Raw genomic sequence first — 26,086 nt, 5'->3', positions numbered from 1 at the left:
GGGATGGATCCGTTTTCCCAAATATGTTGCAGAGGAATTATGACTTGAATATGGTTCTTTTGCAGAAGACATTGTTTCTAAGCTCAGTAAGTGCCAATGGTGTTTGGATCCAGAAGCCATTGACCAAAAGGTGGGCCATGGGTCCTATTGAGAAAGACCAGAAAGCAACTCATTTTTAAAAGATGTATAGTAAGGTTTTGGGGCCACAGAGAAGAGCTGTTACAGTCTATCATCATAAACCTCAAACATTTCAAGGAATAGTTTGGATAGGACAATCTCGAAGTATTGTTTGTATTGCTTTAGAAGAAATATTGGCCCTATAGAAGAAGGTTTAGGTAAGTCAATTTCAATTTAGTATAAGGGGAAATCTCCTAAAGTTAACACATTCCAGCTCTGAACCATGGCCCGAGAAGCTGGAGAATTCCTGTACCCACAAGTGTTTACACAGAAGCAGGTCAGTTTTCTCCAAGGATGTTTCAGAGGATCCCTGCCCAAGGTAGAAATGCAGATTCCATGACTTCCTTCTGTGGCCCCTTCACAATATACAGAATATGTTTATTTCTGTCCAATAATGCCTCCCATTAAGTTCTTTCTCATGGAATTGAGGATATACAGATTTATTAAACCTTTCTACCTTTGTTCTAATGTATGTTATCCTTTGGTTTTAAGGAAAGAATAAAATTCAAAGAAACTCTGAGTCAGTACCTGTTTTCTGATAATGTAATGCTTTCTGCCTTACTTTTTATTTTTGGTGTTTTGGCCTCTGAGATTGCAGTCCTGCAGTCTTGTTCCATCAGGCAATCCTTACTCTGGTCAAGAAGCAACTAAAAGTAAGAGTCAGCATCCAGGAAATGAGGAAATTGCTTTGCTAAACTAGTTGTGATTGTCTAGGTTCTGAGGTATGGTTTTAGAACACAGTAGGGAGTTACTTATTTTCTAGTTCTTCTCAAATTGGCACATGTAATGTGCATTAATTCTAAGGTCTAATGAATTTGGGTCCCCTGGATGAAATAGATTACCTAATGAGCTGGACATTGAAGTCTATGCCTGTATCTATGGTTGAAACTGCTTTTGAATTAAGCAGAAAATAACACCTGAGTAATAAATATGCTTACATTGTATTTTTATAAATAAAACTGCATTGTATTTCTTGCCTGCTAGACTTATTGCGGGCTAAGCACAGACCAGGTTATTTATTTATGTATTTATTTTTGCAGTGCTGGGCACTGAACCCAGGGCTTGGACATGCTAGGCTACCCCCCTACCTCTGAGCTATATCCTGAGCCACAGACCAGGTGCCTTTTGAATGTAATCCAGAGTATGAACACCAGACCACTCTGATTTAAATTCTTTAAAAAATTACAGACTGAAGGATCATATCAATTATTAGCATATGAATTGAAGAGTATATGTTTTGTAATCTTCACCTTTTAAACCAAAGTTATATTTTCAACTTCTTCACTTCTACACCTAAATGTGAATGCTACTGGTTGCTGAGCCCTAATTGATTCAATTAGGAGTAAGTGTCACTTATATGAGAGAGGACTACTTAAGAACATCTGAAGAAAAATCAGCATTAAATCATGTTTGAATTGAAGGAGCAAGGGCTACTTACCAGGCCCACTGAAGTAGGCAGTCACTGTTAAAGCAGTTTGATACTTACTTGATGGTACTGGAGAAAAGAAGTTGAAGACTCATAGAAAATACAATTCATGGCATAGTTTAAAGAATCAGCTGTATGCTGGGCACAGTGACACATGCACGTAATACCAACTGTTTGGGAGACTCAGGCAGGAGCATCACAAGTTTGCGAGTTGCCCAAGCAAATTACCAAGACCGTGTCTCAAAATAAAAAAGGGATGAGGATGTAGCTCAGTGGCAAAGTGCCCCTGAGTTTGATCCCCAGTATCAACACACACACACACTCACACACATGGGCACCCTGCATGCTTGTTTATTAAGTGTATAGTTCACTAAGTTTTAACAATTAAGTACACTCATGTAACCACCACCCTCAAGATAGAGAACAGTTTCAGCACCCCAAAATTTCCTCCTGCCTCTCTGCGGTTCATCAAACTCCAACCTATGTGGCCACAGTTCTGCTTTCCATCATGGTTGAGTTGCTGTGATGTATTTTGAACATCTTAAAAATGCTGTACATTTTTGACATCCTAAGGTGTTTTTATTTGGTGGTTGATTTTTCCATATAACGTAGATATTTCATATCTTCTTTTTTCTTTTTGAATGAAGAAAATTCATCATTGGTATAGTTACTTAATTTAGTCAGCAGAGAACATATCCACTGAGTGGATCCAGTTATTACTTTTTTACCACTAGTTATTCTGGAGCATGGGTTGTTTAAACTGAAACTAAAGTCCTAATAGGCTGCAAAACTATTTCTATAATACATTATATACAAATAACATAGATGAAGGACTTGCAATGCCCTAAATTCAATAGGTGCAGCAGAATCAGTATGCCAATGTAGAGAAATTTGATTGTGTTTTAGATTATTTTCCTTTGGATGCCTGCATTTCCTTTATTACATATAGGATTTATAGGGCTGTAGTTCTTAAGCAGCTGGTAACACTCACCACTAAGCCTCAGACCCCTCATGAGTGTGCCACCAATCACAGTCAATCAGCATTTATTTAGTGTTTTCATAAAATTGTTAATGAAGTAAGTGCTACATTAAAATAATTTGTATGTCTAATGGTCTCGAAAACATAGTTTGAATTCAACTTTAGTTACCGAGTAAACACATCATTTTCCTAATTAGTGTCAACTCATTTGATTGTCTAATTGCCTTTCATTCTTCATCTGAAGTTAGAAAGAAGTCATAAATGGAGGCAGCAGTTCTACTGCCCAGTAGGGAGGCTGTACCCAACAAGAATACAGTGTATATTTCGAAAAAGGTACAAGAAAGGATTTTTGAATGGTCTAACCACAATGAAATGATAAATAGTTAAGATAATAGGCCCGCTAATGACCCTGAACTTATCACTACACAATATATACATATACTGAAATATTATATTGCACCCCCATAAATGTTTAATTATGCATCAGGATCATATCAATTATTTTTATTTAAACATTCATAAAGATTAGAAGGCTTCCCACTAAAACTTTAAATCAGCAGTACCAACCAAGGAGTAGAAAATCTATGAAAGAAAATTAGTGCACACATTTGCTTCTGTAGAAACTACATCTACCCTGGTAAAAGACTTTCACCAAGGTTGAGATCAAGTTGGTTGATAATAACGAATGGCTTCGGTGGTTGCAGTGTGACCCTTTCTCATAGGAAAGCCCAATGAGCAGTGTACAGGGTTTCGGAGCGGGACACACCCAATTATGCCCACTCTCTGTTTCTCTCTATGTAACCCAGTTTCTTAGGAAAGTGAGGAAAGGAAAGGAGAAGTGACAGACACGGTGCCTTGCGGCTTCTGGAGCCACAGGATAGTGAGTTGAACAGGTCTCTGGAAGCCATTTATCCAATGGTTCATTTTACTGTAGGCTTCTGTTTGTAAATTTTCTCAGAGACCCCTTGATTTGATATGTTTATTCAGTCTGTAGTTGTAGTCTTTTGGGGACATATTTTAGAATAGCCCTTTTCTTTTCTATAAAGCAACGCTCAACCACTAGTTTCCTTCTGCTTCTCAGGAATGTTGGAAAACTCAACACCTGGTGAGAAGGCAAGGAGTAAAGTGATGGTGTGTTGTAATGAAAATACTCTTTCATTCAAGGAGCCACAAGTTATTAGCAGTGTCTGATGGGTCTCTGGTTCATTAGAGATGATTCATGTGCCATTTAAAATACAACCCATTTTTCAAAACCAGCAGGAAAAATTAAAATAACTACAATGTATAAAATAAAAATGAAATCTTTTCTTCATCAATCATATTACTCCTTATTTCTACTTCCATCTTATTTTTCTTCAATCTAGAAAAACTGTCCCAATGGTTTGTCTCACTTGACTCTACTTCATGCCTGTGTAATCTACCCTTATTCCAATTTTTCTCTTCCCAATTGTTTGTTCTGAAAATAGCCAAGATATTTGTGATGAATTAGAAGTACAATAAAACAAATATAATATTTACATGTAAGATGGGATGCCAATTGCTTATCAGTGGCCTGACTGTAGTTAGTGGGTCAAAAAATAACAAGTATCTGTGTGATATGAATACAGATTTTCCTGAAGTTGAAAAACTTTAGATTCAGAGCTCTTTCCCTCCCTCCTTCTCTCCCTCCCTCTCTCTCTTTCTCTCTTTATTTCAGTAGCAAGGGTTTTTTGTGGCATTGGACAGAAAGACTGGCAGCCCAGGGACAGTTTAAATCATAGCACCAATGTACATAATAGATGTTTTATTTCATATGCTTTATAGTTTCTGTATTCTATATTCTGAAAGTCAATAGGCTTATTGGTTATAATAGGACATAAAATATCCCACTTCCAAGTATGGAACAGAGTGCTATTGGAATAATTACAATTTCATCACCAGGGGCCCAACTTCATAATGTCTTTGGGACCCCAAGGGTGATTTTGTATGTTTACAAATTTTTGTCAGATTGTAGTCTCTGTTTGCTATTTTGTTTTGGAGAGTTAATCAGTACTTCAATCTAACATTTACTTACCATTGTTTATTTGCTAGTGTGTGTTGACTTCTTTCAACTCCTTTCTGCCACTACCCTCCCTCCCTCCAAGAGTGGCAAGGGTAAGGAATTTCCTAAAGTTTATATTAATCCCGTGTCTGGCAAGTCTACCTACTAGAGTTAGCTTTTCATCAGCAGTCCAGAACTTTGCTTTCCAAAGCTCCCTTTTGTCAGCAGCGAGCTCTCCTCCCTCATTCCATAGCTGGGCTTCCCCAGCATTGGAGAAGACATATTCCTTCAGGTGTTGAAAAGACCAGTTGAAACAGGCTGTCACTTCTTGTTTATTCCTCTCCTGGGGAAGCCTCCTCCTTCTCCTGTTATCAACTGCAGGTTCTTCTCAGCAACAGATGGTCAAGCAAGTAGCTGGCCTAGGACTGTGAATGTTAGTTAGGGGTACCCCTACCTGGAGCTGTGAGGGCCCTTCTTCTCTCTGTCGTGGACTGCAGTGGCCATGCTCAGGCTCCAAATGCATGGCCAGCTTAACACTGTGCAGCTATTTCTCAATGTTTGGCTCAGTTAATCTTTTCTTCCTACTTAACAGAATGGTAAAGTATATTTCAGGACCATCCTTCTACACTTTTCCTCTATCTTCAGAGTGGCTAACAGCCCCAAGTCTTGGGATTGGCAGGCAGAGCCCCAGAACATCTCTCAGCCCCTTGTTTCTTTGTGGGGAAACCTTGCACTTCAGTGACCAAAAGCAGGAGAGGCTTCCACTGTGTATAACTCCAAAGGGCACTCTTTTCCAGAGAGTACTCGTATAATTGACTCAGGAGTGGGTAGGTAAAGGATTTGGGCATTCTGGGTAAATTCAAAAGTGGGTGATGATTCAGTTTCCTTGCTGGGGCAGGGTAAGTGTAAGGACAATTTGTGAATGGATTATGGACTTATGGTGCCCTGTCACATTGGGTACCTCTGATACTGAGCTTCTGTCTCTATGACTCCACAAATCTAAAATAATACCCTCCTTGGACATTCTTACACTCCTTTTCTAGGAACTGTCCCAGGTTGAAACAAAGACCCTGAGAACGCCACTTCAAGTTTACCTCCATATATGCTTATGTGTAGGTCTATACAGCTTATAAATAGCTATTTCCATGTGTGTACGTAGGTAGGTAGGTAGTAAGTAGTGGATAGACATCAATCTATTCACCTGTTGTTGCTTGAGCCCGTTTTCTTGGATACCTGAAACAAATTGTTTTACATTAAAAAATTATCATATAAACAACACTCATTCATTCATTTATTCATTCAGAATATTTGATGAGTGCCATATGTGGCCAGGACATGAAATTTAGACCTAGTCCTTGCCCTCACGGAACTGCAATGAGCCAAGGAGACAGGTAGGGTAATAATTGCAGCCCCATAGATAAGTACTATAATAGAGGCAGGCTTATTTATAAATCATGAAAGATCAAGCCCAGGAAAGGAATTAAAGGTTTGCCAGAGTCAGGCTCCTAAATATCAGTAGGCTCAGTCATGTCATATATTTCATGGTTTGGATTGACATAGAGAAATCTGGAAACAACTATGCTGATTTAGCAAGCAGTTGAGGATTTGTAAATAAAGTCCATGACTCTCTGTGATTTTTTGATTTTTGAATGGTAGTCTTTTTTACTGGAGACATCTACCTGAAACAGATGAATACTGGCTGTTTTGACTTCCCAATAAACTCAATCTTTTTTTTAGCCTAGGAAACAATAACAAACATGATATTTAGTACAGAATAGTTTCATCTCTAGCAGAAATAAAATTACAAATGAAATACCTTTCATGCTCATGTAACTTGACCATTCTTAATACCTTAAACTGTTCAGTAAGTTCAGTATGGAAATATGGAAAAGAAACACATGGGAAATAATCCTGGAATATCAAATGTACAGATTTTGATTGAGACATGTTCTTAGGACAGGTATTGAAAGGATGGAAATCTGTGGGAAATCAGAGGGGGCTTTGTCTTAGGCCCGCTCCCTTCTGTAAGGACTCAGATTGGACTTTGTCTTATGTGATATAGCTGCACTGTGGGCAATCTATGTGAAAGCACTTTGTAAACTGTGAAGCGTTTTACCAATATAAGGCAGAATTATTATCATTACTTTAAAATCCCAACTTAGTGCCTAGAAGAGTTAATGTGCCCCTTGAGAGTAACTTAAACAATGAAAAACAGTCTAGTTTATTGTGCAATATCTCTTCCCTAATTATGCAAGGAATTCCCTAAAAGCTGTTGTTGAATTTTAAGATTCAGCTTTGAATTTTTTTGTAATTCAAAAGAGTTATATTCTCATTCTCTCTCTCTCTCTCTCTCATAGTAGGGAGTAGAGATGCACACCCAGGGGCATTATATAACTGAGCTACATCACTAGGACTTTTTATTTTTATTTTGTTTTAGGTAAAGTCTTGCTAAGTTGCGCAGGCTGGCCTTGAACTTGCAATCCTCCTTCTTCAGCTTCCTGAGTAACTGAGATTAGGGGTACGCACTACCACACCCAACCATCTATATTATTTATATTTACTCATAACTTGAAATCATGAAATTATTTTTTGTTAAACTTATATAACAAATTATATAGTATTTTAATAAGGATACTCCAAATTATAAGAATCTAATTATTTATGAGTCTTATGATGTTCAAGAAGCATAACTTTTGTGTTGACAATGGGTAAGGCATGTGTTTTGAAGCCTTGATAATTGTGAGCAAAATAAATGTGAGAATTATTCCAGCATTTCAAAATTAGTTTTCAAATGAACTATGCTTGGAATATTTACCTAAAATTATGTATGCAAATGTCTACACTCATTAAATAATGAGCTATAAAATAAATTTTTATATAAAATATAGAGCTGTCAGATATCTTGAAATCGCCCATTCCAGATGAGAGAACTGCAGCTCAGAAAGCTTACATTATTTGCCTGTGATTGATTATTCAGCTGTTTAGTGGCACAGTCAGAACCAGAATTCAGATCTCTTGATTTCTACTTTTGTGCTTTTCTTACCATGCTAATATACATAAATTCAAGTATTTTCACAAAAAGTGATACTGAAGTAAACCTACTGCATGTTCCCTGTTGTGCAGTTTTATCTTGGATAATATTAAGATTGTATCTTTTATTGTTTAAAATCACATATACATTTCTTTTTTTTTTTTTTGGTACTGGGGATCGGACTCTGGACCTTGCGCTTGCGAGGCAGGCGGCGGAACCACTGAGCTAAATCCCCAGCCCCACATATACATTTAATATACATTTACATATCTGCATTGGAGTTTAAGTGAGACTTGCAAAATAATTTCTCAGTTGTCAAGGTCAAGTACAAAAGACGTGTCTTTTGGGTTCCTCATGTGAGCATAAAAATTAATTCTGAAAGTTAAGAAATTAGAAAAGGCAGCTGGATGGCTATATTATTTTGGAAGATAACTAAATATAAAATACACTTCAACATACTACACTTAGTGGTGATGTTTCTAAGCCTTCTCCAAACCCATTCCTCATGAAGGTGTTGAGTCTTTGAAAATGCAGAATTGATCAACCGTGAAGCTGTGACCTAACATAAACTTACTAAGAAATAGTATAATAATATCTGTGCCCTGAGGGTAAAACACTGAACCCTGGAGCTCTCTCTTTCATCCTCGCTCAGACTATAATCATATTTCTTTGTTAGTATTTCCTCTTTGCATTGTGGGGCAATTGACATTGATAAATAGCAGGGAGAAACAAAATTCAAAAAGAAAAAAGAAAGGAGGGCTCTCTATTGTTAGCTCAAAAATACTGTGTGTGGAAAGCTTTTTAGCTACTCCTCTCCCCACCTTTCTATTTTCTTTCCCTTTTTTCCCCTGGACTGCAGCTGCTAACAGCAGGCACAACTGAGCTATAATTTGGCCACATTTGGCTTATGTAAATTGTGATAATCAGTGAGCCCATAATATTTATTTTAAAGGTTCATTCAGTGAAGGTAAGCGTTCTTGATTTGTGTATACATGCTGGTCAATGGAAAGCTGCAGATGTACAGAGCAGCTCTTAATTTCATGCCGCACAATTAATACGGCTGCTTGATGCTCTGTTCTTCACAGGTGCAGGGGCGTTGGAACCCTTTGAAGAAGTGTGTAGCTAATAGTCCATATATAATTCAGAAGAAGTCTTCAATGGAAGACCCCCAGGGGATAAATGGACAGTCTGTAAGTAAACAGCATGTCAGTCCTAAGGAAAGAGTTATTACTTTTAAAATCGTAATGACTATTTTTGTTGTAACCTGAGTGTCTGGAAATTTCTCAAAAGCTCTGTACCAGTTTTTAATGGTTTTAAACATCACAAATTAAATACTGCGCTATTGCATCAGCCTAACCTAATTTATATCTTTCGTTGGAGGTATCAGTTATCAGAAGTACAGTCATAGAAGAAAAAGGCGACGTTTTTTATTTTGTAATTACAACCAATATATATAACATAATTTTAAGCCTTACATTTTCCTTTGCCTGAGGGAAAACTGTATTTGTCTCACAAAATATGAAATTAATGTCTATGTTTTGGCTTGCTTCATATGTATTTGTTTTACGAATAGATGTGTGTGTGCATATTTGAAATATTTTTAGTGTAGAAGTTTCTGTTTGATGGACACTTGAATAGCCCTCAAATTAAGAGAGCCTAGTTATATTTTGTTCATTTATCTTCTGAGCAAAAAAGAAGGGGTTCAGAAATTTTCCTCAGGTTCATATCAGGAAGAAAGGAAATTTCTTTCGGCATATAAATGACTTTCCAATTTGAGACAATCTTATAAATAACTTCAGAGTTATTTAGAACTTGAATAAGTCAATGAATTTTCATTTTAAAAAGATATTTCGGGTTTTTTCCTTGGAAAATTTCCATAGCACTATTTGGGGCTGCAGACATGACAGCATTTTAAGTTCTCTAGTCAAGTAAGATGCTTTCAGATGTATGGTTTTACTGCTCAGCTTTGTTCACAATAGAATTAACACAAATCTGGAGTGTGATCTTTGGTAATGTTGTTGTGGTTCCTATAAGTGTGTGTTTTACAAGACCTACTGGTGTTCTGCAATAAGCAGCAACTGCTAATGGATGAGGATTTTAATAACCAACGGTCAAGTGCTTTCACGGTAGTTTTGCAGTCATACTGTATGCAATTATGGAGTGTATTTTATGGATCCTCTAAGTCATCCTGTGAGGTAATTCACATAAAGCACTTTGGGATCACTTTATATGGTTCAGCTTTTACCCTAAACAGGAAGAGTATCCTTAATTCAGTTAGTTATTTAAATTGTTGAAACTCCTGTTATGTGTCTGTAATATTTGATTTTATTATATTAAAATACTTTTGTAGTGCACATAAAATAAATGAAAAATGAGCTCACTAATAACTTATTACTTACTGCCACCTTTTATGTTACATTGGTTCTTAGAGTGAAATTGATGTGTTGGAGAATCACCAACAAATTTAACAGTGTCGGCAAAGAAATATTGCTGATATTTCATATTTTGTGATTTCTAATTTAAGAGTGAAGAAATTTGTGCTCTTTGTTTCTCACACAAGAGAAACAATGTGATATTTAAACGTGTGTCCAATTTATTTCACTTAAAGGTCTCAAGGAACAAATAAGGACCAAAATGGAGGATAGATATTGGGAAGTAGGAAGAAAATGTTCAAATGAGAAGGGGAACAAGGAAGGGAGAAGGTGGAAGGAAGGAAGGAAGGAAGGAAGGAAGGAAGGAAGGAAGGAAGGAAAGAAGGGCTAAAAAAAAGAATTAAGATTTGTTATGTATGTGTACCCACTCCCCATGATGAATGCAGTCATTCTGTATTGCATACATATACTACTAAAAAAAAATGAATGAAGAAATTAAGATTTGAAACTGAAAGAATTGGTTAAAAAGATTAAGAGAATTTTCTTTGGCTTTCATAACAGCATGGTACCAAGTCTAACTGTGTATCATTTTGTTCCTTTTTTATTGGTGAGAATAAAACAGTTTTGCTCTTGAAAGTTAGTTGGCTAGCCTAGAGGAGCAAAACTAGGGAGGGATATTTCTCAAGGACAAACACCATGTGGCATTGGTTGCAGAAGCCCTGCCCTAACAATTTTGCACCTACCTGCTCAGCCACATATGACAGCCATCTCTTCAGATGCCCCAGAATGGGGCCTTGGGTGGCCCCCTCAGTGCTTGCTTCCTTCTGCTCTCAGGTTACTTTTTTCAATTCAGAAGGTGGAGAAAGTGACTCAGGATCAGTAGAGAACCTCGAACTTGGCTGAAAACATTCAGGTTACTCAAGAAAAAAAGATTGGAGTTCCAGACCAATACCAAAACTGCTCACACTTGTGCACATGATTGAATTTTCTCTTGCTGGTCACATTCATCTTTCCAAAGTTTTTCTTAGACAACGTTTCAACTGTATTTGTAGTACACACAAAATTATGTTGCACCTGCATGTAACTCTTTTACATATATTGAGAGGCACATCTTAACTGTCCACTTTTGACAAATGGATATACCCCTGCAACCCATTCCCTATCGCAGAGAAGAATGTCCCCATAACCCCAGAAAATCCTCTTGTCTTCCTTGTCACTCAAGGCTTCCCCAGGGTCCATCCCCTGATCCCATAGACAATCACTGTTCCAAGGGTTTTCATCTTTGATGACTTTTGCCCATTGTTCCAAAACTCTTGTATACTCAGTCCTCGTACCATGTCTTCTGTAGTTTCTGACTTCTTTATATCTGTGAGATTCATCAATGTGTTGCAGGCATCAGAATATTCTTTTATTGATAACTAGCATCTGTTGTATGCATTCTTTTTAAAAATATTAATTGTATTCCAACTTGTCCAGGAACTTTGCTTTTTGCACATGTGAAATGAAAAGAGTGAAATCCACATAACCTAATCAATATCCTTTCCAGCCTTATTTTTGGAACTCTTGCTTTCTTCTGCTCTCTAGCTCTTCGCTCACAGAATTACATCTGCTAATGGCCAGTTCTGGATTGTGCCTCTTCCAGTAAGGCTTAATACTTGCTTCCCTCAGCATATTCTTAACAGGGGGAGGACCTTTGGTTTTCTTATCAGAATAGGTTTTTTTTTAAAAAAGAAGTCTTCTTGAGAGGTTTTGTACACAATACCAGTTTACAAAACATATTTGTAATGTTCAACATGTGCAATTACTACAACAATATTCTGAAGCTCCATAGGTCTCTCTCAAGTCTTGATGGTTCTTTCTTTACTCTGTAGATAGAGATGTGATGAGAGAGAGAGAAAGCAGTGATGTTTCCTCATGTCTTCTCATTAGCCCAGATATTTGGGCCGGGCAGAAGGCTGATAGGAGTGCTATTGACATTCTTTTAGCCTTGTAACAGCTGATGAGCCCAGGGGTTTCTCTCTGAGAGAGATACACAGGAGCTTCTCTGTCATTTCAGTGGATGTGGGGTTGGAAGTGTTTTTTAAGGGTTGGAAACCCTTAAAAAATGCACACCCTCTCTTAATCTTGGTGCTACTGTCATGCATTGTGAGAGCTGAAGTCAAAATTTTTATGGTGGTTCATGACACTTGAAGGTGGGAAAATGGCTAATTATTGAATATTGAAGCCCACACTTTCTCTGCAGTATAGCCTTTTTGCCTCTAGCAGAGTTCTGGAAATGTGTCTGTCAGGTGAGGAGAGACCATGAGCCGAAGTGAAGTAGCTTCTCATTTGGGTCCTATGTAGACACAGCATATGTCCCAAATGTTAAACCAGAAATTCTTCCTTTCTTATTCTGGAATGTTTTGCATATGTGTCTTCCACCTCTAGGAAGGGGAAGTAACTCATGTGATTACCTAAATTCGGTCTACTTCTCTATTACTTTCATGAGGACATAATGGAGAGGAAGAGGTTAGTGGAGCCTTACATCAGTTCTGTTGTAAATCTGGCCACTCCTCATCTCTCAGGAAGTTCCCATTTTGGATGACCACAGTGCCACTCTGTCAGCAGCACTAAGGGAGCAGATCCACTGCAATCTCAGCTGCAGTTCCCACCTGAGGCAAACACCTTAGAATCACAGACATGAAGGAGCTGAGCTCTGGTGACATCTCTCAGTTTGTGTAGTATATGAGGATTTCTAGAAGCAGATTACATCAAGGTAAAAAAATCTACAAGCTCTGTGAAAAAAATATGAATTCAAAAAGTCTCTATGTTTTCCTTATGAAGCTATGAAGACTACAGTTAAAAATTCACTACACAACATAAACCTTGAGCTTGAGTAAGATAGCCTAGCATCCTGAAAACATTTTAGATGTGCAGCAGGAGACCTGGCTTACCCTTTTACTAGTTGTATGACATAAGGTGGGTTTTCAAGCATCATCAGCTCCTGTTAGACAAAGATGATAACATTTGTTTTCTTTTATTTAAAATCACAATTTTGTAGCTCAAATGAGATTGTGTATTTAGAAGTTCTTTGAAAACTAGAAACATCACTAGAAAAATGCAGTCATAGAAAACATATTATCTGACCTCCTGCAAGTCTACATAGAAATTTAACACTGCAACCATTATACCTGTGCCAGCATTACCAACATGGACACATGCTTGATTATGTTGCTTATAGCTTCAGGGAAGGGGGTGGAATTAGGTCTCCGGAGACACTAGAAGACACATCTTATTGTAAATGGCAGATAATTAACTTACTTTTATCTTAAAATGTTCAGACAAGATCAGGCGCGTTCAGGGTGGTATGGCCCTAGACTATCTTAAAATTTTCAGATGATGATATTCTAGGTCTTTTTGGAATAAGATGCCTTAAGGTTCAATTGTATTTTCAAAATTCAGCCTCTTGAGTGTCCTTTAAATTTAACTTGAAATACTAACAGCAATTTTTGCTGAGATGCTGGGTCAGAAGAATCATTTAAAATATGTATACTTTATTCATATACTTGAAGATCCTAAAAATAAAAGGTGACTTTTAGCTAAAATGGAAAAATTCAGTAATTATTTTATGAATAGAAAGAAGCACACCTTTTAGAGGAAGTCACTGAAAGTAGCTATTTAAATACAGCCCATGTTGTAAGTCAGACTAATTAGGAAATTATAAATCAAATCAGGGCTTCATTTATTCAGCTTAACCATGAATGAGATAATTTTCTATAAGTGAAATTTTTGAATAACTTAAATTTAAAATCATAGAATGCAGTGGTTTTCAATTTCTCTTTTTAAAGCAGTAATATCTCATTGTATGTCTGCATTAGTTTCTTTGGGTAGGGTGTCTTAAAACAATAAAAAATTTTTGTCTTGCAGCTCTGGTGGCCATAAAACCAATGTGAAAGTATCGATAAGATTACGCTCCCTCTAAAATCTGGGGTGGAATCCTGCCTTGACTTTTCCTAGGTTCTGATGATTTGTGGGCAGCCTTTGGCTTTTCTTTCCTTATTTCCATCTCTGCCTACATTGTTACATGGCAAGAACCTCTTTCCAAATAAAATTACATTCACAGATAATGGGGATTCAGACTCCAACATACATTTTTTAGGGGAATGCAATTTAACCCCTAACAAAGACTAGTAAGCATGTGAGTTCTAAAACTGTATCTATTTATCTACCTATTCCACCCTCTTCTCACCAACATGAATAAACCCTATTTAAATGGTTGCAACTAATGGAGCTGAATTACCATGAGTTGGTATAAGCAAAAAAAAAAAAAAGGAAACTCAAGAGAAAAAGGGATAAAGGGATGAACACAGATTTCCTTTTATTTTGATGAGCATATTTTCTTCAGTCTTCTCTTTGTTGACAGACTCGCTTTTCCAGCTCCCCTTGTACAGTGCTGGCTAAGCATCATGATTTATGCATTCCTGGGTCACGATTCTCTGGCTGATGGATCAAGAACTGCAGCAGAAATGTAGCAGTTCCCAGGACTGCAACTGGCAGACCATCTAATGGATGCCTACCATGGGCCTCGGAGTACCCTCCAAGTTGTGATCTCTGAAGCACTGCTTTGAAATCACAGTTCTAGTCCCACTGCCTTATCTTATAGTTGGGGATACTTAGCCCTTGAGGTACCCTCAACAACATTCTAAGCACCTTGATGGCAATAGCAAATAATGACTATACGTGACTACTTTCTAATGCCTATCAACCTTTCCATCACTACCAGCTACAAGCTGTATTCCCCAGTAGCTAGTTTTCTTCTCTCCCTTAATCTATTGAATAGCAGTTATGATTTGTATTTTCATGTCTGCCAGTAGAACTAGAGTTGTTGCGGTAGGCTGATTTGTTGTTGTAGTTGGGGTACGCAAGGGAATAGATTTAGTAGAGGACACATAATTTACAGGATTATTTTATAATATTCACCCAAAAAGTCAAATGCAGAGGAATGCAAGAGATCTCTTCACATACTAGAGACCTGAAGATTCCAGCTGAGGGCCTTGATCCCACAGCAGTGTCCCACACAAGTCCAGCTAAAAGCCTGAATCCAAAGGCAATGTCCCCCACAAGTCCAGCCAGAGGCCTAGAGCCTACAGCAATGTCTCATGCAGATCTGTTTTAAGGATCTGCACCTGGAAGACCCAAAGGCCAGTGGTGGAAGCTAGAAAGTCTGTGCTAGCAGCGTGAAGGATCTGTGTCACCAGACTGAGGGATCTGCGCTGGAGCCAGGAAGCAACTCTTAAGGCAAAGACCAAGAGCTCCCCTGATGAGAACAGAAGCCATCCCCCAAGCTCCTCTGACAATGAGAACAGCCAAGTTCATATCAGGAAAATTAGCCAAGGCAAACTTCTCCAGGAATATCAACAGCATACCATTTTCCCCTCCAGTTCTCCTTTTATGCTGTTGGCAACAATTCTCAGGTGGGTCTTCCACACCCAGAACCATGCTGACTCAGTTCAGCTGGTTGCTCAAAGTTGATCATTAGTTAATCCACCACAGTTGTGCCAGGTGCATTACTAACATAAGAATTTGAACATGGGAAAGCAGCAGGGCATAGTGAGGAGAACCCTGACTCTGAGTCAGAGTACCTGTTTTGGAGTCACAATTTACTAACTATGAATCCTTTCAGTACATCACTTCAAGGAATTCATTTCAATTTTAGAAACTTAATTTTGCTTTTATAGAGAAAATAAGATATATATTGCTAGTTGCCTATGATAAGTAAGATACCACATGCCAATGCATGTCGTAAATTTTGAGGCAATGTATAGAGCCACCAGCACCAAGCTAGTGATTGGTGTGGGGCATCTTTTTGGAAAGGCCAGACTGTTTAAGTCAGGCAGACTTGTTTCAATCCTTGCTGTGCTCTCGGGCAAGTTGTCCTCCAATCTCTGTAAGCCTTAGCTCTTTCTCATTAGTAATGTGGAAATAACAGTACCTTCCCATGATGGTGTGATTAGAAATAATATACAGTGAATAGGAGCACAGATTCTGGAGCCCAAGTCCTTGGCTTCAAGTTTAAGCTGCAGTGCTCACTCGCTGCATGACCCTGGGGAGGTCCGTGAGTCTCCACTGGGCCATTTCCCGTGTCTGTAAATGGGACGATGGTTACAGGTTGTTGTGAAGACTGAATGAGGTTCCCCATGTGAGGATGATGAGGGCGATATCTCACATACAGTGAATGCTACCTCAGTGTTTGCTGTGAATAGTAACATTCCAGAACATTCCAGACATGCAGAGAGTAAGTGATTAAAACACTAGTTGTTATTTAATTCAAATTTTTGACTGGGGGACAGAGTACTATCTCTTAATTTAGATGTAATAGACACACATTCACAGGGTTTGGGTGAGTTTGTGACATGGGATGTCAGACTATGCAGGAAGGAATTAGGCAAACATTTTCATTTGAGCAGACACAGCTGGTTTGGGCACCTTAGACGAGCCCAGGTTTGAATGTGATCTGAAAGTTTGGAAAAGACTGGCTATCAAAGTTCCAACTGTACACCAGGTTGTATTAGCAGTTGGGTATTTTGGTTAAAAATAAAATCTAGACGGGAAAATTAGTCCAGAGCCAGGACGGTGACATGTTTATATTTCCAGGGCCAAGCACAATGTCAAGCCCTCCACAGGCCCTTAGTAAACGTTTGTTTATCTGAGCTGGCCAACATCTTGTGTTCTGGTGTAGCTCACTTGGTCTCTGCACACTGAACAAATGGAGTGTGACAAAGATGGAAATTGCTTGTGACTAATGCTAGAAAGAAAAGAAAGAGAGGCTCCAACTACTAAGACTCAATGCCCCTTGCCTGTCTCTGACCCTGACCCAGCTCATTTAACGTGCAGGGATTGGAGAGCTCCAATAACTATGAACCACTGTAAATGAGCATTCAGCAACTGTGTCTCTCTCTCTCTCTCTCTCTCTCTCTCTCTCTCTCTGAAAAAGGCATATACCTTGGGACTTTGTGTTCCATTGGAAGGTGGAGAGGTAAGGGCAGTTTAAATTCTTTAAAAAAAAAAACAAACTTTCTGACTCACAACTTTGTTAGGGATGCTAATACCAGAAGTGTGAGCTACAAGAAGACCATGTTGAAAAAGACAAATGCTTTTCATAAAGCACTAAAAGAAAGGACAATGGACTTTGTGGCCCTGAAGGTCTTGGTTCCTTGTACTGATCCGTGCAGTTGTGGATGATAGTTAGCATCCATGTGCAGAGACAGCATCCAGGCCATGGGAGTGTGTGTGACTACAGTGAGTGCCCCTGCCCTGTTCGCCTCTTGGCAGTTGTGGTGAGGTGGGTCTGCGGTTGCACTCTTTCCCCTCCCATGATCTGTCTCCATCACTAGCCCTGCCAACTACCGTGGGACTTGTCTCCTCTCTCTGGGCTTCATTTTCCTCATTTATAAAATACAGAATTCGGGAGAAGTTCTCTTTCAATTCTAACTCAGAGCGATTCTTCTGGTGTGCACATTGTGCTGGATAACTGAAGCTCACAGGGGTTTATGTCACAAGATAAATGTACGGGGTCCCATAAGCATAAGCAAGAGGACTCATCATGGAAGTCAGGACCAGTGTGAGCTCCAGGTGATCTGAGGATCCACTTCCGCAGCTCCAAGGCTGTGTTTGGACTCCAACGTAATCCACTTTTACACTTCTAAATTCTGCTTGTCTGAAGCCTTTGGCTTGTGTATGTGTCTGTGTTTTAACATTTATATCTCAATGAAAATTATTGGAAGAGCTTATGGTATATCTCTGTATTGGCAATAGTATGGGATAAAGATTTTTTGATGCCTGCATTTTTGTACATTTATAATTTTATTATTTGTAATATCATATAATATTCCTATGATTAACTTCAAAAGATGCCTAGAATATCAATAAAGAAGCACTTTTCCATTTTGTGTCCCATTCCCAGAGTGTGATTGTGGTGACAGTAAGATATGTCCATAAATTCTTCGATATTCTTCTCTTCTGTTCTCTTCTCTTCTGTTCTCTTCTCTTCTGTTCTCTTCTCTTCTCTTCTCTCCTCCCTTCTCCCCCATATTTCTTCCTTTTTCTTCTCCTCTTCCTCTCCCCACCTTAGTTTTTCAGTACTGGAGATCGAATCTAGGGCCTTCACTCTGAGCTATATCCCCAGACCATTTTTATTTTGAGACAGGGTCAGGCTGGGCTTGAATTTATGTCCCTCCTGCCTTAGTCTCCCAGAGCACTGGGATTATAGTTTGGCTGGACATGCCTAGCCTGATATCCCTTCCTTTAAAAGATAGCAGGGCTAGGGCAAGGGATAGCTCAGTGGTAAAGCACTTGCCTAGCATTCACAAGGCCCTAGGTTACATCCTTAGCACTAAAAAAAGAGAAAAATATGAATGAAAGAATGAAGTGTCTTGATAGAACCTTTTTTTTTTTTTTGGTACCAGGGATCGAACTCAGGACCTTGTGCTTGCAAGGCAGGCACCGGAACCACTGAGCTAAATCCCCGGCCCCATAGAACCTTTTGAGATGGACCCCTTGAATCCTTTCCTGTCAAGTGTGGTCTAGACTTAGTGACTCACTTTTAACAGGTAGGGGAAAAAAAAGGAGAAGCAATGGTGTGGAGCTGAGGTCACCAATGCCATTGTGGTTCCGCCCCTGCTTTCTCTTGGATTGCTCCCTCTGGGGAAGGCAGCCACCATGTTCTGAGGACACTCCGGCAGTGCTGTAAAGACACCAACACCTGAAGCCTTCTGCAGCCCATGAGTGAACCATCTTGCAAGCAGAACCTCTAGCCCCATCAGGCCTTTGGATGACTGGAACCCCAGGAAAACCGAGGTGTGTTCTCAAAGAGACCCTAAATCAGTACCACCCAGCTAAAATTCTCCACATCGCTGACCCTCAAAGCTTGTGTAAGATTATAAATGTGTCATTTGATTGATTGATTGATTGATTGGTTGTGGTGCTGGGGATCAAACCTATGGCTTCACACTGTACCACTGAGCTACCATGCCCTACTACAATGTGTGTTATAATGTGCATTAGTTTCAAGTGCTAAGGTTTGATGTAGTTTTTTACACAGCAGTAGACAAGTAATACAATGATTCTGTCAGCCTATTTTTGCATTTAAAATTAGCGAAATATTAAGGGCTCTTTCTTTCTTTCTTTCTTTCTTTCTTTCTTTCTTTCTTTCTTTCTTTCTGAAAGAAATAGGAGTCTTACAATGTTGACTAGGCTGGCCTTGAACTTGTGATCCTCCTTTCCTCCTTCATCAGCCTTCCAAGTAGCTGGGATAATAAGCATATGCCACTGTGCCCAGGTGATATTTTTGAAAGATAATACAGATAAGAAATTATATAATTAATATAACTTTTCTTTTTTTATTGCATTTCATTCGTAAGTTACTAGGCCTCCCCCCTCCATTTTGATGTTAATTTTTATATCTGCTCCTCCAAAACAACTTTTCTTCTTCTTCACAAATAAGTGTTTTGAACTGCTAATTAGCACAGATTTGATTCTAGCTTCTATCATTCACCCTCATTTCAAAGCCTATTTGCCTTCTAGATCCTGAGCTCTTTGAGGACAAAGGGCATGAAAGAAGAACAGCTACCTTCTGTCACTTAGCTCGCTCTCTGCTTTGCACATTGCAGATGCTCAAAATGTTTTGGTTGAATGAATGAATGAATGAATGCACATGCTTAAAGTGGAGGTTTTGTAAACAGAGAAATTTTTCCAAGTGCTAGTTTGGCCGCTTTTGCTGCACATGGCTTCAGGGAACTAAAATCAGCCCAGAATCAAGTTAGGTGGTTTTCTTGCTCTGCCAGCTTTCATGAAAGTAGAAGTACGTTGAAAACAAACACCACTGCTCTGAAAACTCATGAACTAGAGAGCCATTAATTGAAGATTTCTGGTAATGAGAGCAGAGGATGAGGTCAATGTCACATATAGCCTTTTATAAAAAATACTATTACAAAATCAGTTAATAATGTAGATTGATTTAGTCTATGTACATGAATTCATGGCACTAAGTGGGCAAAAGAAATTGATAATCACATACCAAATATTTCAAGTGCTTTTTGCAAATAAATTACATTCATTGAAGAAATCTTTCCAAGGTGTTCTATTAGGTTAAACTAGATCGAATCATGATTGCAGTTCAAAGGAATTCAGACTAATGTTCTCTTACTTATTTTAAAAAAATGGATTCATTTAACTATGAATGTGTACATTCCCATCTTGCATCAATAAAGCCATAGCTGAGCTTGTGTTTTCCATCAGTTTTAGTCAGTGGATACATGTGAGCGCAGGAGAAGGAGGCTGATGGGGTGGGTGGACTGATGAACATTGGAGATAAGAGTTCTAATTCAGATGCTAATAGGAGTTCTAATTCCTGTGTGTGTAAATCCCTGTTCATCTCTGAGGCAGTGTCTTTAGCTCTAAAATGAGGCTAATGCATGACCCCTCAGGGTCCACAGGGGATTGTTCTAGGAGCCCCACAGATACCAAAGTCCCTTATGTAAAGTGGGGTAATATTTGCACAGAACCTGTCCACACTTCCCATACACTTTAAATCATCTCTAGGAGTCAGGTCTGGTGGTGCACTCCTGTAGACCCAGCTACTTGGGAGGCTGAGGTGGAGGACAATGTGAGCCCAGGAGTTCATGTCCATCCTGTGCAACATCACATGACCCTTTCTCAAAAAAAATGAACAAATAAAAGAATAAAAATACATTGTCTTTAGATCACTCTTAAAACCCGAGATAATTTAAATGCTATATAAATAGTTATGCTGTATTGTTTAGGGAGTAACGGCACTGAAAAAAGGTCTGTAGTTGTTTAGTGCAGACACAATATTTTTTACTTAAATATTTTCAATCCAGGGTTGGTTGAATGAATGGATGCAGAATCCATAGTTATACAGAGATAACTATATTTCTGTTGTGAGGCTCAAAATAAGATCAGTGGTGCTTTAATAAGCAAAATAGCAATATCCATACAAATGTTACATGATTATTATGAGCATATCTCAAAAAAATCCAACAAATGCATACATATTTTTCCAGGCAGCTTTCTAAAAACCCAAAACAACAAAACTTCTTTTGTTCCCTTTAACATTTTCACCTTCTTTCTGTAAGGGAAGTATTAATTGTTGATTTTATTTAACTAAGTTTTTTATTTTGAATTAAGGTGCTCACAGTACAAAGGAATGCAAGAGATACTTGCTTTGCCTTGAACAAATACTGAAATGGATGACTGTTCATTTCATTCATTCATTCGTAATATTACTGAAATCAGGTATGAATTAAAATTCTATTTAGAGACCCCAGAATTTATGCCAATTTATTTGATGCTTAGCAATTCTTGAATTTTTAATTACATAAAAAGTCATGGGACTGGGGATATAACTTAGTGGTAAGACATACAGTTATGCAAAATGTCCAGGGTTTGATCCCCAGCACCGCATTAAGAAAATCATTTGTCAAAGCATATAATATGTTGACTTTTGGGGAGTTGGGATGTTGGAGATTGAATCCCAGGACTTGTGCATGCTAAGCACATGCTCCATCACTGAGCCACACCCCCTCATCCCTTTTTTCCTTAACAAAGCTGTTATATTTCTTTCCAATTATACCCCTCTCTGGAATATTTTTCAAGAATAAAATGTTATTAACCTTAACACCAATGATATGTTACAAGAATAGAATAAATGCTAGGTTCATGATCAGTTACTTAAAATAAAATTTCTAATTTCCTTTTACAAAAAGAAAGAAATATTCCTGGCACAAGAAAAAATGACCACGTACATATTTTACATTATTCACCCTCAGGGCTCATATTAGTGTTTTCAGTAATTTGTCCATCAAAGTTTGTATGCAACATTTAAAAAATAAACATTTACCTGGCCTCAGCTAGTAAGCCAATAGGGTTGATTTTAAAAATGAGTTAAAAATATTTTATGTGTGGGTGTTAATAATTGGTTAGCTATGGTTGCATTTAACCTCTTATATTCTCAAAATAGTTAACTGTTGAAGTGGAACCCAGACGACTTTAAAAAAATTTCATCCACAAAGTTGACTTTATTGAAGCTCATTTTTTAAATAGTTTGCATGAAACATTAGAATTAGTTGTCTGCTAAGATTCCAAATTATTTGGGGGAAAAAACATAGTCTACTATGGGCTAAAAATATTAGATATATATTTAACTTTGCATTTTATCCTGCCTTTTGAAAAATGGTTATTTTTTATTTGCCTTGGGAGAATTTTCTAAAAATATGGTGACTGATTTCAACCACTGATATATACCTTATTTATGCATTTTAAATTTAAACTGTGAGCCAGGCTGTCATCTTAAAACAAAATGGTAGCCATCAATTACTTTCAAATGAACACGCAATCTATTTGTGACACTGAATGAGGATTATAATTTACTCAACTATCAGTAATGGCAGCAGAAGAAGTAACTGGACTAGTTCACACCAATGGGTGATGAGATTCTACAGTGAACATACTTAAGCCTTTGAAACCTGTAGGGACTTTCTTGGGGCAAAGTGGCACAAACATTTTTGCAACTTTTATTAACTTTTTTGGGACCTGCAATTTAACTGAAGTAAATGGCTTTTACCTACACTGCCAGTTAAGAGTTGAATAGATTTTGGTATTATTTTGGGAGACCGGGTCCAAAATTCTTATACTATTCTCACACATCTTAAAAAATGAGAAAGGAGGGGCCGAGGCAGGATGATCACAAGTTTGAGCCCAATCTGAGTGACTTTGTGAGACTCTCACAAGCAAACACACACAAAAAGAGATAGGGATATAGCTCTATTTGGAGGTTAAGGGTTCAATCCCGGATACTAGGAAGAAAGAAAGAGAAGAATAATGTTTGTACTGATAAATTCTCCACACATTGTTTGTTTTAAGTCATTAAACTAATAACAGTCCTTAAACACTACCAGTTACAGGATGAGATGAAAGGAGCTGGAGGCTCTTTTTTGGGAGGTGTTGGTGTTCTGTGCTTGGAAATGTTCAGTACTGGTTACTACAAAGTAGCGTGTGTGAGACTTACTGTAGAGCAATGTCTGTTTGAAGCACTTTACATGTACAAGTTTAGCTCGTTATTACTTGGTGATAATCTGTTGGAGACTTCTGCTAGAGAATAAGGTGAAACTGGGTTACCTTTAAAATCCCTTCATGAATACAAGATTTATTACCTAGTGCTTAATGAAAGGAAGTGAGGCTATAAGGATCAAGATGGGTTTTCCACACTCAAGGAGGCAAAATATGCAATGCTCTTCCTTTGGGGTTAGCATATACTTTTAAAGAAGACTTGTTATATTTTTCCAGAAAGGTTCATGTAAAATACATACAGATTAGAAATATTTCTGATATTTATTACCATCTTTCAAATCCTCTGTGAGCCTTCAAATATAGTCAAGTCCCTTCATTTTTTTTACTATCTAGCAAAATTACTTATCGGCCCATAATTAAGCAAGGCCCATAATTAAGCAAAGTAAGTATTAACTGGTCACAAAGTGGTAATAATACTGTTACTTTTCTTTTCTCTTTTACTTTCTTTCCCTTATTGTCTTTTTAACAGATGTTCAGATGGATAGTTACAAATCTGATCTTAAAATGAACAGTGTAACTGACTGTCTGGCGAATAAGTAATGAAAAATTTCAAAATCTGGGCAGCCTTGAGAGAAAAGTACAACAGGGTTTTGCTTGTGAAATGTTTGGAAACCACTGATCTATGGTCTACAAAGAATGTGCCTAATTTATTGTGCATTTAGGAGGAAAGAGAAGTATATTTAGATTTTCATAGTTTCAGAAAATGTCAAGAGACTATATATTTCCCCATTTAAAGTTTTACAGAAGGGAATTCCACAATGATTTCTTCAATTGCTAGATGCTTGCTTTTCCGTGCCTTCTACTTTTAGAAATTTCTATAGAGTATCTACAGAGGAATCTTTGTTTTACTTTGAAATGATTTGTTTACGTAGGAATCACTTCCTATTTATGTTCCAAATTTATCAAAAATTACAGTCTGAGTATTTTTAGTTAAATTAGAATAAAATTCATAAATATCATAATAGCCTTAATTCCATGTTACTGAAGTATAATTGATATTGAGAACAAATTTGGGATATGAAGGAAAGTATTATATGCAATCATTTTAAGTTCTTTCCTCACTATTTGTGGATGTTATTTAATTGCATTATATATGTTCTCTTTTATTATTCATTCCCATCTATTATTAACTATACTACATTCTTTAAGTGGTACTAACACAGTCTCTGTTAGAAAAAAAAGGGTTTTTTGTTTGTTCTTTTTAAAGATACAAGAGTCCCATTGAAGGAATAGTTACTCTATCTCTTCCAGTCTTGTGATAGTTAAAAAAAACTTTTTCAAATGTAGCTATATGTTGAGATTCACAGACCTTTGGGAGCCAGAATATTATTTGTAGCTGATAACTAAGACATTAAAGCTGCAATTCCTTATGTAAATTTTAGAATGACGTGAATTGAACATTTTTTAAAAAATGCTTTAAGATATTATTTTTTAGGTTAATTTCTTTTGGGTTATACATTTTTACATGTATATATTATGGAATCTAAACAAATGTCCGCGGCTTCGTGCTTTATTTCTGATCTTCATTACCTCAGCTGTTTAAAACCCTTTGATAGAATTAGCGGTCTGGTCTGGGAGCTACACTGCGCTCACTCAACCTGAACTCTAGCCTGGGGCGGTGGAGGTGGGATAGGAAGTATTCTCCATCTCTTTCTCAGAGGTGTGGTTCTGTTTACTTTGGAAAGAAAAGATACAACTATCTCCTAAAGTGGATTAGGCACGGCAAGACAAGATGATACATTTGCACTATAAACTCAAGCAGCTGTGAGAATGCAGTATGTGTGAAATTTCTTACCTTCTTAAAAATCTTGATAGAGTTGTAGCTAAGCTCTTAACAGTCAAAAAACAAACTGCCAATGAAGTTTATTTTCTTTTTTGCTGAGTTTTCTGGACCATTGTTCCGCTTGAGGGGCCCTGTTTGTTAGTTTTGGCTCACAGGCTTCTCTTCCTTTAGAGTAAACTCAACTAAGGCACTTGTAAGGCACAGTACTCCAGGGCTGCCACAGTTTATTCAGAGCGCAGACGAAGCAGAATTCAAGTGCGTGACTTCCTGTCTCAGGAGGGTGACCACTGAGGGGTGTGTATCTGTAATGTAAATATGTAATTGATTTTGTGGAAAACTGGGACATTTTTGTTTGTTCTCATAAAAGGTTCCTGCTAGAGGTTTTATTAGAAAGTTGGCCTTTTCTGCTGTGACTTGGATACTGATCTGATTTTCTGCTTTCATGCCCCCTTTTTAAAAAATTTAAAATATTTAATTCAACATTAACTGTGCTTACAAGCTATACAGCAGAATAAAATCACATTACAAACATTGTAGTATTAGATTTTATCACCATTTATTTCTTCTACCCTGTCCAGGGATTTCTTCATGTTCAGTAGAACTAATTTGCAGTCAGACATTGAGGTCTTCTAGAAGGCCAGCAGGCTCCAGAAATTAATTTATCCAAATAACTGATCCCTCCTAGGCCAACCATAGAGGGACACCAAAATGGTCTAAGAAGGCAGAGCTTTCCTTTTGAAGTTTGGAATGTTTTGACTGACTTGAAACAGGCGGCTGGAATGAAAGGATAATTTTCAGTGACCCAGGGGATTTTTTTTGCCATTTTCAAATATTAGGTAAAACAAAGAGAAATTGCTTGCTCTAATTTAGAAAGACTTAGTAATCAGGAAGGCAACCAGACTAAGAATAAAGTTCTTATTTACTAAACCCAGATTTCTGGGAAAAATAAAAATTATGCTCTCAAGAAAAAAAAAACTTAGAGGGATATATTTTTCTCAACATATCTATTTTCATCACCTGTATTTTAATTTACTTTCTTAATATTTTTAAAAGAACATTAATTACTTTCATTTAATGCCATCTAAAAACATTGCTGTATTCCAGCCTTAATTTTATCAAACAAACAGGAGGTTATAATTTAAAATAGCATACTATACTAAATTAGCTTCTCGG

The 26,086-nt window shown here is 37.6% G+C and overlaps 1 protein-coding gene across 12 annotated transcripts in view; it reads left to right on the top strand.

The window, feature by feature from the left end:
* The window catches only part of Eya1 (EYA transcriptional coactivator and phosphatase 1), a 431,890-nt gene that overhangs the window by 56,794 nt on the left and 349,010 nt on the right, over positions 1 to 26,086 (top strand). For all 12 annotated transcript variants that reach the window (XM_087190467.1, XM_087190466.1, XM_087190465.1 and 9 more), the window contains one exon: positions 8,719 to 8,823. In XM_087190467.1, coding sequence (XP_087046593.1) covers positions 8,791 to 8,823 — 33 coding nt within the window. In that variant the 5' untranslated portion in view covers positions 8,719 to 8,790. Of the gene's footprint in view, positions 1 to 8,718; positions 8,824 to 26,086 lie in introns of those variants that run through there.

This window comes from Heterocephalus glaber, unplaced genomic scaffold (genome assembly GCF_053883595.1).
Source record: "Heterocephalus glaber isolate CG9 unplaced genomic scaffold, H.glaber_assembly_v1.0 deba00001553, whole genome shotgun sequence".
Lineage (NCBI taxonomy): Eukaryota > Metazoa > Chordata > Mammalia > Rodentia > Bathyergidae > Heterocephalus > Heterocephalus glaber.
The sequence above is the reverse complement of the archived record's forward strand: the minus strand, read 5'-3'. Positions and strand labels throughout refer to the sequence as shown.